The 15766-nt window shown below is 40.2% G+C and overlaps 1 protein-coding gene across 1 annotated transcript in view; it reads right to left on the bottom strand.

The window, feature by feature from the left end:
- Positions 1–817: 817 nt before the first annotated feature.
- gga1 (golgi-associated, gamma adaptin ear containing, ARF binding protein 1) overlaps positions 818–15766 on the bottom strand; it is a 71811-nt gene continuing 56862 nt past the window's right edge. Inside the window, exons 15-17 of the mRNA XM_063062344.1 lie at positions 12414–12583; positions 10250–10360; positions 818–8141 (exon numbers count right to left, since the gene is read on the bottom strand). Coding sequence (XP_062918414.1) covers positions 8031–8141; positions 10250–10360; positions 12414–12583 — 392 coding nt within the window. The 3' untranslated portion in view covers positions 818–8030. The remainder of the gene's footprint in view (positions 8142–10249; positions 10361–12413; positions 12584–15766) is intronic.

The raw sequence follows: 15766 nt of genomic DNA, 5'->3' as shown, positions 1-15766 counted from the left end.
TTTTCTGTTGCTGAGAATGAAGGAAGTTTGTTGAAGAGATAGCCAGCAGCATGCCAACCTCCTGTGGGTTCACTAGCAGGCTCCAGTCAATTTTTAGCACTTAGAAGACACAATGTTTCATGATGAGACTTTTTGACAACTTAGTTCCCCTTTCCACAGATGTTGTCTCCAGAGTGTTTCTAACTATTTCTGCTTTTATTTGAGATATTTCATTTAACTGTGTACAATCTAGATCAGCTAGATGGAGTAATCAAATGGTATTGAAACATTTGGGCCAGAATAAAATACAAATTTCTCTTTGAGTGGGAACAATAAGTGGTGTGATGGTGAGAAATAGAAGGTGGTGCATCTCAGGTGTCAATGTGAGCATCCTCCCAACAAGCACCAGTTATATTCTTATCTTATTTAGAGATACAGTGCAGAACAGGCCCTTCAGGTCCAACGAGCTACGCTGCTGAGCCACCCAACTGGTAACCCTACACCAACCACAGAACAATTTATAATGACCAAAATTAACCAGTATTTCTGGGCCATGGGAGAAAACTGGAGTGCCTGGAGGAAACCCATATGTTCACAGTGAGAATATACAAACTCCTTACAGAAGGCGCTGGAATGGAACTCCAAAACACCTCTATCTGTAATAGTGTTACACTAACTGTTATGCTACCGCTAAAGTCCTTCAATCTTGATTCAATAGTGGTACTAAGAATACAGAAGCTTTTCACATCTGAGTTCACATCCCCTTTAGAAATGCCTCTTTCCTGTATTTTAAGATTCACATTTCAATGAACTGGGCTCCCAGACCCTTTAAGTACAATAAAAAAATATAAATAAGACTGACTTTGAGCAATTTATTGAAAAATATACATAAAGAACAGCAGGCCCAGAGCACATCACTGCGACTCAATCCTGAAAAGAAAACATAATTTCCCATAAATACATCTTTGCTCTAATGTACATAATTCTGAAAGACCATATAAATATATACACAAGTTAGTTCTACAGACCCCAAGCAAGGGATTAGTGGAACAAGTGGATGTGCAACATTAAAAAGGAATCAGCATATCTGCAGTCAAACTAAAAGCATTTTCACTTTCTGAGGCAGACCCTACACAACCTGGGTAAGTCCTGCACTTTGAAAGTATTGGATATGTCTCTCTACTGGAAAGAAAGGCATCGCTTGGTTACGTACCAGACAGATAATTCTCTCCTGGTTGATGATCATTATTACAATTAAATTTGTATCTTCAGTGCATTCCAAGGCATTAACCTTAAAGGATTCTATGAGCATCTGTGGGTCAAGAATCTATTCCTATCAGAGGTCCAAAGGTCCAAAAAAAAGAGGAAAAACAGTGAAGAATGGTGTTTGTAGGATCTCAGGTTAACACCAATGTGCAACGCACAACATAGTATGCCTTAGGAACTGGTTACATTATCTTCACAATGGTTCAGATAGAGCACTACAGCACAGAACAGGTCCTGTTCAGCCCATCCAGTGTACCAAACTGTAATTCTACCTAGTCCCATCGACCTGCTCCTGGACCATAGCACTCCATACTCCTCAAGATGGAAAGTTATTTTGCTGGTGTTTTGTTAAAAGCCACTGAACAGGAACCTTTCTTTTTCATCTGGTGTTCATTTGGTTGCAATTCCTTGCATATTATTTGAGTACACATCACCTGATAAATAATGTATAACCCATTTAGTGCATATTGGATTTTGAACAAAGAAAGGCTGTGGTCAGAGGGATCCTTGAATTAACTAGACATTGGTGAATTCAGTGACAGGGGTAAAAAGGTTACTATAGCCCAGATGGCACCTCTTAGTGAGAACATTGCTGCAGAGACTTCACGAGAACTAATAGCTGGCAGTAAAGGCATCCGTTAATCTTGCGAGACCATGGATCTGCACCTGGGAAGTCTTCACTCTCCAGGGCGCAGGCCTGGGCAAGGTTGTATGGAAGACCAGCAGTTGCCCACGCTGGAAGTCTCCCCTCTCCACGACACCAATGTTGTCCAAGGGAAGGGCAGTAGGACCCATACAGCTTGGCACCAGTGCTGTCACAGAGCAATGTGTGATTAAGTGCCTTGCTCAAGGACACAACATGTTCCCTCGGCTGGGGCTCGAACTCATGACCTTCAGGTCGCTAGTCCAATGCCTTAACCACTTGGCCACATGCCCACACTAATAGTTGGTAACAAACAATATATGGCCTGAAGACTGGTTCAACAGGGCATATACACGTTGGGACATAACCTAAGGCGTGTCCCTACATGGAGTCCCTGCTTGTGCAAGTCAGGAGCTAGAAGGATTCATATCACATTTTTTTCAGCTGCTCAGCACTCAAGTTGGCTGATGGTAGCTATAACTGGAGAAGTAGGCCTGAATTCCTTCTACTTCTGGCTCACATTGAACTGATGGCCTCTCCTGGATTCAGTGGATGGATCACTTCCACGTTTCTACACTCTTCCCTGGGGTTTAAATGGTATCAAGACCTATGGACAATAATGGTGGAACAACTTGCCATAGTCCTACTCTGTTCATTGTGACTCAGGCACAGTCCAATTTAGTGTCTTCAGAGAGTCAGTGTGGTAATTAAATTTACATTGCAGTATGGAGGGAATTCCCACCCTTTGGGTAACATATACAAAGAAATTCACACATATGAAATTGATGTTTCCTCCAATTTCATTGCAGACTAGTCCAGACACAATGTAGAATGGATTTCTCATGAATTCTCCACAGACCAATGGTAGCGAATGACTAGCTTCAGGCAGGCAGGTTGCCAAGAAAATAAAAATTATACTAGGCTTTAATTGCTTAGCACATGGCTCTTGTGCGTACACGTAAGAGTCCTTAGATTGCTTGCTGGGCCATGCAGAAAGCAAGCTTAAAGGCAGCTGTTGGATTTGATTAATATATCTCAGCCCTGTACACAGTCACTTGGCTAACGTCGTAAATAGTCATCAGGTCTCTAATGCTTTGAAACTTATTGTGCTACAGTGTAAATGGGGCTTGAAACACTGGGCCAGAGCATGTTTCCATTTTAGGAATGCCCCATGGGAACACAATTATTTAAGATTAAGAGATCGTGCAAATGCTGGAAATGAAAAGTAACACACACAAAATGCTGGAGGAACTCAGCATTTATGAAATAAACAGACCGCCTTTTGGGCCGAAACCCTTCATCAGGACTGGTGAATTCCTCCAGCATTTTGTGTTTGTTACACATTTACTTATGCAGGTGCATGTAGCTTCTGGGAGTCTCATGTTTCACTTAACAGTGACTGCTTTTCATACAATGCACAGACACACACTCCAGTTTTCCACCTTGTAAAACATGGGCACTTATTCATGATACAATCCATGTACATATGACGTTAGCAGAACAAGGGCTCCACTCGGGAAATGTAAGCCAAGCTGCTGGTAGCACCTTGCCATTTTGGGCTGGTCTACTGGTTAACTTACTGTCTGCTCACTAAAGACTAGCACATGATAACTTTCCTGATGCTGCCTGCATGGACCATCACACACTCAAACATCTGACAATCTAGTGCAGTGTAGTGTATTGTTTTTCCGAATCTGCCTCACAACATACTTGGCTCAATTTGATGACCGAGAATGGTACAATTACAGAAGGGAAGAGTTCAGAAACATAAAAATAGCTCTTGCTCTTCATGTGCTATTGAACTATTGAAATAAGTTTAAAAAATATGCTCATATGAAATTGCTTTTTCAGCATTTACTGTTTTAATCTACTCCAGACTTTATTTTGTTTCCCTTGATATTGTAAGAACAAGCCTCAAAGATGTGCTGTGATCTTCAATTTCTGATCAAAATAATTGTGCAAATTCCTCTGTCAATAATTGTATTTTAAAAATGATAAATTAATCTTGGTTAAATATTACCATGGACACTGGCATACTGTTGCTCAAAGTTTGTAGTTGTAGTAACAACCAACAGTACCTACGTGACTCTCAAATATGTAATGAACTCTAGCGTTCTAAATTAAGCTATCAAATTATTTTGGAAATTAAACAGGACCCCAGCTAATGGCTGAGTTTAAACTCAAAAAGACATTTGTTTCTCATACATTCTGCACAAAAAGCCTCACCCATATCCTCACTGTTATGCCTTTCCTATTTTTGGGTATTTACAGTACAGTTTGTCAGTATGAGTGTCATGATCCATTCCTGATAAAGCTGTACACTGTCCCCACCACACGATCTACTGATATTAACATTTATTTTCAATTCTACAGGTGAAATGTTGTCGTTTTTACTTCTGCAGGTCGTGACCAAACCTCTGTGCAGCTCCAACTATGTTTTCTTTTGCACCACTGGCCCACCAATAGATAATCTGAGCTTTGTACACAGGATGGCGGGACTGTGTAGTTCACACCTGACTTCACAATGCAAAGAACCATTGTATGATTTTGCTGGTTCTCTGGAAATTCTTCTCAACAGGTTAAATGCTCAAGAAACAAGTCCAATGAAACAGTTTTCTGCCTTTTGAAGGCTGAGCTAATTTCATCAATGGATATTGGAAGGGGTGAAACAGATCACTTTTATGACAAAAATTCCTGGTGATGCAAAGGAAGGCTTTCTGTAGCCTTATTTCATTATTGTCTACTCAAAACTGTGGTGTAATTCTTTCCCTACACTAAAAAGGGTTAAAGTAACTCAAACGTGAAACACAGGCAATTCCCAAAATGAGGCACTTGCAACATATTTTCAGTGTTGTAATGTGAAGAAATGTGGCAGTTAACAAGATCCCACAAATTTTCATGAGGCAACCTGGATAATCTATTTAGCTGACAGTGAATGATTAAAAATAACATAAAATGTACAGAGGAGAGATTGCTTATTAAAAAAGAGTTGTCAGATAACTGAAATTAAGCAAACTGGAATTAAGAACCAGAAGTCAAATTTTTCATGTCTGGAAAAAGCTGCATGATAACTGGACACACTACAATTTAACAGTGATCATTATTCCAGTCTCCAGCAAAAACAAAAGTGATTGATTATAATTAAAAGCATGAAGAGGTGAAAGCTTAGACTTTGTGCATAACAATATTTTGCTTAATGACAAAGAAAATGATAAACACAAGAGATTCTGCTGATGCTGGAAAACCAGAATAATATGCACAAGATGCTGGAGGAACTCAGCAGGTCAGACAGTATCTATGGAGAAGAACGAAAAGTTGACATTTTGGACCTTTCTTATGAAGGGTCTCAGCCTGAAATGTCAACTCTTCATTCCTCTCCATAGATGCTGCCTGATCTGCTAAGTTCCTTCAGCATTCTGCGTGTGACGCAAAGAAACTTTTCTTGGCCATCCAGTAATCAAACAGTAAATACAGGCAACATACACAAAATACTGAAGGAACTCAGCAGGCCAGGCAGCATCTATGGAAAAGAGTAACCAGTCAACGTTTTAGGCCGAGACCCTTCATCAGGACTGGAAAAAAAAATGATGAGAAGTCAGAGTAAGAAGGTGGGGGGAGGGGGGGAGGGCAGGAAGAAGTAAAGGTAGTAGCTAATAGGTGAAACTGGGAGAGGGCGAAGGGTGATGTAGAGAGATGAGAAGTCAATTGATGGAAGAGATAAAGGGGAATCTGTCAGGAGAGGACAGAAGGCCATGGAAGAAAGGGCATGGGGCCAAACACCTGAGGGAGATCCCTCTCTCATCTTATCTCCTTACCTACCCATCACCACCCTCTGGTTTTCCTCCCTCTTCCCTTTCTTCCATGGCTTCTGTCCTCTCCTATCAGATTCCCCCTTCTCCAGCCCTTTATTCTTTCACCAATCGACTTCCTAGCTTCAGCCCTCCCCATCTCCTGGTTTCACCCATCACTGACTACCTTGTGCTTCTTCCTCTTCTCCCCCATTCTTCTTGCTGTAACTTCTCATCTTTTTTCTCCAGTCCTGATGAAAGGTCTCAGCCCGAAACGTCAGCTGTTTACTTTTTTTTCCATAGATGCTGCCTGGCCTACAGAGTTCCTCCAGCATTTTGTGAATGTTACTAGGATTTCCAGCATTTGCAGGTTTTCTCTTGTAATAAGAGATCAATAAAGTATGACTATGAATATGACTATGACTATAAATACAGGCACCAAGTAAAATTTAAGGAACATTAAAAAAGTAAGGCATGTCACTAATCAGGTTTTAAAGGTTCAACCTTTCCTCATTTATCACAATTTTGCACATCAGAGGTACAGAATCAGCATTTCATTTTTCACTGACAACTCCTGTTCTACAGGAACTTATATAAAAGGTAGGGTTGATAAGAAAACTGGTTCCAAATTTAAGTACCCTTAAATGAGAAAGTAGCAGTTACTTCAGATTCATGGCATATGCCTGAATCCAGTATACAGTACAAAGACAGGGATATATACAGCAACTGAGGATAACCTGCTTATAGATGAAAGCAGCATTTTCAGTCTCTAACCCCTATAATTCTGTTTTACCATGTTCCATGAATCCACTCCAGTAAAGTGAAAGCACTTAGTGTTTGCATCTCAGGGTGGTAAATCAGGACCAAGGTTACATTATTTAGCTGAGCCACTTTTACATTGGAAAGATAGAGCAGAAGGGGAAAAAGGCACGCTTCAGAAATGTACACAGAATAAGTCAAAAGTTCTGCAAGAGAGAAAGAAGCTGGAACTGACAAGCAGACAACACCAAATGCTTGCCATCTCAAATGCAGTGAAATGGTTCCATGTACCTTCTGGACCAGAATCGGCAACGTTAATGTGACCACAGTTTGCATGCTACTGAATCTTCAGAGGCTGGACCATTTGTACCTACATAAGCAGAAGAGCTTGAGCTGACATTCACAGAACACCCTCAGTGTAAATGACAAATATCTACAGTGTGGGTGTGAACATATTAAACTCCTTCAGGTAACTAAATCAGAGTTGTAATTAAATATCTACATATTGTGTGGCTGAACCTGCACTGTTACACTCTCAGTAAGGAAACTGGAATTGTAAGATCGGGTTAGAGATATTGCAATCCAAACATTTCTTGGGAATGGGTACATACCAGTAATTCATATATCCACACTATGCATATCAAACATATAAGATTCTTAAAACAAAAACAAACAAATTACCTCAAGAAAGAAAATCTTGATTCTGTATCTGTGCGAGATGAAAAACCATTATCTCACCATTTTGATCAAGGTCTAACTTCACAAAAAGGGCTTGCTGGGTTTTATCTAACCTCTCCTCTGCCATCTAGATTTACCCCAATGCCCAAGCTTGATCAACAAACTTTGATAGTGGAGCACAAGTCCTGACCCTGAATTTACTCAATATCAGGGATGCACTAAATCATAAACAAGAGAATCTGCAGATACTGGAAATCCACAGCAGTGCACACAAAATGCTGAGGAAACTCAGCAAGTCAGGCAGCATCTATACAGAAGGTGAAGGGTCTCAGCCCTGTTTATTTCTCTCCATAGATGCTGCCTGATCTGCTGGGTTTCCTCAACATGCTGTGTTGCTGCTCAGGGATACATTTTCCAGGACCAGCCAACAGATTACACACCAGTGAAAAGCTCTGATGCCTGATTTGAACCCTTCAGCTGTGTTCTAGCCTCGACTTGGGACTTGGGTATTTAGCTTGCAGACAGAATAAACTTCAGAAGAGAGTGGACAGCAGCTGGCAAATGGCTCAGGAAAAAGTAGACATTGAAACATTAGAATAAAACTTTAACAATTTTATCACATACTGAATAAAGTTATATAGAATCCTCGTGACATCACCATTGCACACAGGGAGGGGACTATATTGACATATCTAGTTAACAACAGGGAATCATAAAGTTCTGCTCAGTAGCAGAACTGAGGTCTCACTCCAGACCATTTTGTTGTTTCGTAAGATCTGCCTTAGAAATCAGAAATTGACTGCTTCAGAAATTATTTTTAAACTATTGTCGCCCCTTTCATTCACCCTAATAGTAAAATGTTGGTGGTCTCCAAACGACAGAGCAGCAGTACTGTGTAGTGTTGCTTTGTGTCCATGTTAGAGGTTCCCCCAGGACTCTGGAGGTGGGAACTGATCCACGTCTCCCATTTCATTGAAGGTTTGGTCGCCCAATGTAAACGTGAGCTTGTATCGTAATCGGACTTTCTCCTGTAAAGAACGAAGCCACACTTTAGGGAACTTCTAAATGTAACATTGCATTCAATAGACTCTCACTCTTAATGAAGGACAATGCAGCAATATTAGTCCGTGTAGAGTCAAAATGACTGAAAGAGATGAGCATGGGTTGAGGCCTGCATCACTAATAACAGCTTTGTTGCTATCACAAAACTCTAATCTGCCAGGAAACTTAACATGTTTGGAAATTGTATTCATGTACTTCAGTGGAATGCTTAAATGGTGAAGATGTAGTGGCCTGAGATAAGTTGTACGAAGTGGAACAGTCCATGTTCCAAGCCTACACTAGTAATGCTACCCAGCTTTTCCTCCACTACATTGATGCTGCTTCCTGCACCCATGCTGAGCTCATTAATTTTATCAACCCTGCTTCCATCTTCCACCCTGCCCTCAAATTTGCTTAGTCCATCTCTGTCAGGTCATTGAGTTTTTTCGATCCCTCTGTTTCCATCTTTGTAGACAGGCTATTCACTTACAAACCTACTGACTCTCACAGCTATCTTGACTATATCTCTTCTCATCTTACCACTTGTACAAATGCTATTCCCTTTTCTCAGCTCCCATGTTTTCACTGCTCAAGAAAAAACTTCCCTACTCTAGAACATCTGAGATGTCCTCTTTTTTTTCAAAGAACAAGGTTTCTCTTCCACCATCAGCAATGCTGCCCTCACCCACATCTCCTCTCCATTTCCCACACAATTGCCCTCACCCCATCTTACTGCCATAACAAGGATAGAGTTCCCATTGTGCTTAGCCACAATCCCATGAGCCTCCATATCCTATCACTGAGTGTAACTTTCCCTACCCTCTCCTCTCTGGTTAGTTTTGGGATTGCTCTCTGCGCAACTCCCTTGTCCACTCACATCCCACTCTCTGATCTCCTTCCTGGCACTTATCCCTGCAGGTGTGACAAGTGACCTCCTCCCTCACCACCATTCCGATGAAATAAGTTGGGAGGTGAATGGTGGAATAAGTAGAAGGCTGAAGAAGGCAACATCTGTTAGGAGAGGAGAGTGGATCATGGGAGGAGGGAAATCTGCTATTTTAGTTCCCTCACACAGACAGCTTGGACAGAAAATACTGTAAATATTAACAGTAATTGATAAAATCTAATATTTCGATATACACCAATTCATTAGACTCATTACTTTAACCTTCAAGTAGCTACTGCGTATTTTGCTCGACAGTCTGCATCTTTATAACTTTGCTTGCAATTTATTCCGATTTATCAGAATTTTACTGCCACAACTGAACAAACCATAAGAAATAAGAACAGAATTAGGCTACTCGGCCCAATGAGTCTGCTCTGCCATTCAATCATGTCTGACTTATTATCCCTCTCAACCGCATTCTTCTGCTTTCAACCCGAAACCTTTGATGCACCTACTTATCAAGAACCTCTCAAATACTGCTTTAAATGTACCCAATGACTTGGCATCCACAGTTGCCTGTGGAAATAAACTCCACAGATTCATCACCCTCTGGCTGAAAAAAAATCCTCATCATCTCTGTTCTTAAGGGACGTCCTTGCATTTTGAGACTATATCCTCTAATCTTAGACTCGCCCACATTAGGAAACATCCTCTCCACATCCACTCTATCTAGGTCTTTCAACATTCAGTAGATATCATGAGATCCCCTCATTCTAAAAAAAAAATCAGCAAGTACAGACCCATTCATTCATTAGCTATCTGCTCACTATACTCCAAAAGTGTGATCTGACCAACGCCTAATGAAGCCTCAGCATTATATCTTTGCTTATATATTCTAGTCCTCTTGAAATAAATGCTAACATTGTGTTTGCCTTCCTTACTGCTGTCTCAACCTGCAAGTTAACTTTTAAGGAATTCTAAATGAAGACTCCCAAGTCCCTTTGCACCTTCATGATGATATACTGTGACACAGATTGTACGTAATGGTTATTTGGGCACAGTGATATCTATACACCATTATACTTTTGTACTCATTTTTCTGCAGAGAAATTTTGTCTGTTTTGAAAATGCTAAGATACACAAGTGCCAAAGCATTTGCCTTGTATACTGGATAGGGACCAAAGACGCATCAACAAAAATGAGACTTACCTTCTGTGGGTTTGCTAGCAGTAGGACCTGTGTAATTGCTGAGGGTGGGACTATAGGGTTAAATGCTGGCAGTTCTGTGCCAGAGGGAGGCTGTAACTTGACTTTCATGACCTGTAACACAGGAGTAATTCACATGATAAGACACAGGAGCAGGAGTTGGTTGGAAAACCCTGTGAGCCTGATCCATCACTCAATATGATCATGTTTGATCCAAGGTTAGCCAGAGATCAATCTTCCTGACTGTTCAACTGAGTACCATGAAAGCGTGGTGGTTAGCACAATGCTATTACAGCTTGGGCAGTTCTGGAGTTCAGAGTTCAATTCCAGTACTACCTGTAAGGATTCTATACATCTTGCCCGTTGAATACATGGGATTTCCCTAGGTGCTCTGGTTTCCTCCCACAGTCCAAAGATGTACTGGGTAGGTTAAATGGTGATTGTAAATTGTCTCATATTTAGGTTAGGGCTAATAGGCTTCGTCAGCAGTTGCTGGGGTGGTGTGGCTTGAATGGGCCACTCTGCACTATATCATTAAATAAGTAATACTCCATTTTCACAGATTAAAAGTCTGCCCTGCCTTGACTATATTACATCTCCAAAGTCAAAAGTAAATTTATTATCAAAGCACATATTTGGTTCTATATGATACTTTGAGATTCATGTTTGTGTAAGCATTTATAGGAAAATAAGTATAATTTCAAAATATGTAATGCCCTGGTTAAGGTTTCTACTCTTACACTGTAGATATATCATTTAGAAGTTCTGTAAAAGCAATGAGTTCTGCTGGTACATTGTTTTGATTTTGGCTAAAAGATAAGGAGTTATGATGTTCAACTTAGGAATGTTGTGTCAGCCGATCAGGATGGTGGAATTGGGAGAAGGTTTTAAGGAGAACTGGGTGGAGTGAGATTTGTAACACACAATGCGGTTTATAGGTCTTTTTGGCAGGAGGTGCAGTGAGGATAGAAGATGGCTGAGAATGCTGTGGGAAGGAGCTCTCCCACCCCCACGAGGTGCTTTGTGCAAATGAATGGCTCCAAGGAGGAAGAGCCAATACTCCTGAGAGAGCACCCGTTTATTTGAGATGAATTTCAAGTGACGTTCGGAAGGTGGTGTGTGTTTTCACAGACTGTGGGTCCAATGCTCGAGTAAAATGACATCCTCAAGATGAGCTGCAACTTTATGTGCCCATTTGTACTGGGCCCTTTTATTTATTTTTTCTTTTCTCCTTCCTACAAACTGTTTGATAAAGCCAAAATTTGTAAATATATTTTCTTTATAAAGTTATGTGGTGTACGATCTGTTATTTCTTGCCTACCGACAATTCTTGGCATTATTATATCTGATATGCTAACACCAAGGAACTTTTGTCAGCTATCTGGAGAATGCCAAACAGTTGCTACCCTCAGAAGAAAAAAAATTCTCAACTGAGTCTTAAATAGCAAAGTCAAAAAAATCCCCACTGATGTGTAAACTATTTAATTACACTGATGAAGGGAGGGTATTCCATTGAGAGAATATTCCTTATTATCTGCTTGTACTGCACTTTCTCTGTGACTGTAACATTACATTCTGCAGTGTCATTGCTTTTTCCTTGTACTAGCTCAGTGAAACTGTTAAATAATCTGTATAGTTGGCTTGCAAGATAAAGTTTATCTAGCTCCTAGTATACGGCCTTATAGGTTATGACACCCAGGGTTCATCCAGATTGTTCTTGCACATACACTAATTAATTAAAAAGTAGCTTAAAAACCGGAGATGACAACAACTCACTAAATCTTGCCAGTTGTTTTTAAATGAGGTACCAGAGGAAAAAGAGTAACTTACCCTTAGGCATGCCTTAGTGCCAGCATAACAGTAATGCAGGGTAATGATATAAAAAAAAATGCTTCTAACATGTAATAAAAAAGGTTTTGGGGTTAAATCCCAGTTTAAACCAGATGGAGCATTCCAAAAAACTCCTGAAACCCTAGACTAGGGAAGAAAGGCTACTTATCAGCTAGGCTTTTGGTTATTATGGCTTGGAAATGAAGGTAATAGGAAGATACTTGCAATGCCCTCAGTTACTGTACATTCTGTAGGATATCTACATGGGAATTTAGTTGCCATTTTTTTTCTTTTTATAATGTTTCAACAATGTCACATAAAACACTGCCCAGCTTACCTTAGGAACAGCAGCTTGGAATTTTATATTTTTGACAGGTTGTGGTGCTGTACTTATCATAGAAGTAACGACCACTAAAACATCAGGCTGGCCGGATGGAGAATCCTTTGCAAAATGAAATAAAACACGAAAGCTATTCTTGTCGTATACTGTGACGGGCAGGATACTACCTGTGTGATGGACAGAAACAAAATGTCAATTGAAATGATTACATGTTGTAACATCACATTACAGCCACTCGTGCTGTATCATACATCATGAGAAGGGAGGCAGGAGAATGGGGCTGAGAGGGATAATAAATCAGCCTTGATGGAATAGCATAGCAGAATCGATGGGCCAAATGACCTAATTCTGCTCCTGCAGTATTGTGCAAAAGTCTTAGGCACATGTAAAAAAAATTCTGTAGAGTGAAGATGCTTTCAAAAATAATGAAATGAAAAGTTTCTAAATATCAAAAAAAATACTATAAAGAGTAGCTATTGGTAAAAAAAAACTAAATCAAATCAATATTTGGTGTGACTATCCCTTGCCTTTAAAACTACATCAATTTTCTTGTGTTCACTGTCATGTGGTTTTATAAGAAAATCGGTTGTAGATTGCTTCAATATCTTGGGAAAGCTTCCCACAGTTCTTCCGCAGACTTCAGCTGTCTCTCCTGGTAATCCCAGACAGCCTCAATGTTAAGATCAGGGCTCTGTAGAGGCCCCACCATCTGTTGCAGAACTCTATGTTCCTCTTTTCCCTGAAGATAGTTCTTCATGACCTTGGCTATGTGTTTGGGGTCATTGTACTGCCGCAGAAAGAAGTTGGGACACCTCCCTGCTGGTATGGCATGATGGATGAGAACATGCTTGCACTTCTCAGCACTGACGATTCTATTAATTCTGACCAAATCACAAACTCCATTTGCAGAAATGCAACCCAAACCTGTAACTTCACTGTTGGCTGCAAACACTCATCCACGTAGCCCTCTCCAGCTGTTCTACAGACAAACGGCCTTCTGTTTGAGCCAAAAATTTCAAATTTTTACTCATCAGTCACTTGCTACCATCGTTCAGCACTCCAGTCCTTGTGCTTTGTTTCTACTTTGGAGGACTGGCTTTTTGGCAGCAACTCTTCCATGAAGACCACTTCTGACAAGTCTTCGTCATTGGTTTCATTGGTTTTTGTGTGTTCAGAGCTAACAGCAATGCTGGACTTCTTTCAATTTAGAAGAAACGTCAGTTTGACGTATCTCTCGTCTGGTGCACTCAGTTTCCATAGTTGGTCCTCAACCACCTGTTTCTGAAAGTCAATCTTATATAACCATATAACAATTACAGCACGGAAACAGGCCATCTCGGCCCTTCTAGTCCGTGCCGAACTCTTACTCTCACCTAGTCCCACCGACCAGCACTTAGCCCATAACCCTCCATTCCTTTCCTGTCCATATATCTGTCCAATTTAACTTTAAACAACAACATCGAACCTGCCTCAACCACTTCTGCTGGAAGCTCGTTCCACACAGCTACCATTCTCTGAGTAAAGAAGTTCCCCCTCATGTTACCCCTAAACTTTTGCCCTTTAACTCTCAACTCATGTCCTCGTTTGAATCTTGCCCATTTGTTTGCGCTTTTTCAGAAGAGCTTGGACAGCACATCTTGAAACTCCTGTCTGTCCTTAAACTTCTGAAGGATGACCTCCTTGTGTCATGGTGGTATGCTCATGTTTGCCATGGTGTAAGAATTAATGATCTGAAGGTTAAACAGTTCCATCTACCCCACCCTCACCTTTGAGTTTGGTTCCTGCTACAACTGTTTCTGTTTCAGTTGATCAGTTCAGGTCATTCAACTCATTATGTCATTCATCATTAGCATCCTGTTATCTTGCTTTAATCACACACTGGGCTATATACTTATTTTATTTGAAATGTGATCTATTTCTAAATATGTTACTTTCCTTAATGAAATACAAAAATTTCTCTGCAACATTTAATTTTTTGGAAAATGAATGCTGGAAAATCTAAAAATGGTTCTTCTCTGTTGACACACTAATGCAGAAGTCAAAAAACCTAAAACAAAATTTATATAAAAAAATCTAGGGTGTCTAAGATTTTTGCACAGTACTGTATATCTTAAGGTCTTATACACCCTAAAACCACTACCTATCCTGCCTTGTATCAACTCCACAGTCAAGAATCCCATGCATTAACAGATCAAAACAAAACAACACATAAAGGACTCCGCAAAGCAGTTTTTAGTTAATTTGCTTCCATCAAATGATAAACCACAACTCACATGCGGGCTGCACCCAGCATATCCTTAGCATATTATTTATTTATTCGCAACTTATTTTATAAGGTTGTGAAACAGCCTAGAAAAACACAGAAAAGCCAGACCTCATCACTTTATTTAGCAGCTCATCCTGGCTCCCAAAACTGTATGTTTTGATGTATGTGATAAATAATGTGATCTGAAATCCGAAATTTGGAATTTCATGCCTGTGCGACTTCTGAAAAGTTAGCCGATGTTAGCCCAGTCTTTTCCATAACCCCTGTAAAAATTTCCCTTCCAAATTAAAAAAAAATTCATCTGAAGCCCATTTTCAATCTTCTTTCAAGCAGAGTCTAGTTACAACATGCTAAGTCAATACAGTTCCTCTTCAGTTCTTTCATTAATTACCTTTAACCTGCATCCTATCAATACCCACCAGCAGAAACACTTTCTTGCAGTTACTTGCTCTATAACTTTTAATTTTTAAAATATAGAGATAGAGAACAGTCACAGACCATTTCCGCCCAACAAACCCACACTGCCCAATTACACCAATGTAACCAATTAACCTACTAACCCATACATCCTTAGAATGTGGGAGGAAACCAGAGCACCCAGAGGAAATCCAAGTGGTTACAGGGAGAACATACAAACTCCTTACAGACAATGGCAGGAATTAAACCCGGGTCACTGGTGCTGTAGCAGCTATGCTATTGTGCTGCCCCTATTAATACTCTTGATGAGACTACTTAATTGGCTCAGCCTGCCTGACCTGAACCCAAACGCTTGGACCAACTTGCTCCAAAATTTGGGAGCCAGGATGAACTGCTAAAGAAAGTGATGAGGTCTGGCTTTTCTGTGTTTTTCTAGGCTGTTTCACAACCTAGCGAATAAATAAATAATATAAAAGTTGTGAATAAATAAATAATGTAAAATTGAAACAGTGAGGCAAAAAATAATCAGTATGGGAGGCAGTTACATGCCTGAACATCACTATTATATACAGACTCAAAGTTTTCTCTTCAGGTAAACAACCCATGGCTCTATTAACAAGAGATTCTGCAGCTGTTGGAAAGCCAGAGGAACATACAAAATGTGTAG

Source organism: Mobula hypostoma, chromosome 11 (genome assembly GCF_963921235.1).
Source record: "Mobula hypostoma chromosome 11, sMobHyp1.1, whole genome shotgun sequence".
In the NCBI taxonomy this organism is placed as follows: Eukaryota; Metazoa; Chordata; class Chondrichthyes; order Myliobatiformes; family Myliobatidae; genus Mobula; species Mobula hypostoma.
This window is presented reverse-complemented; position numbering and strand designations above follow the sequence as displayed.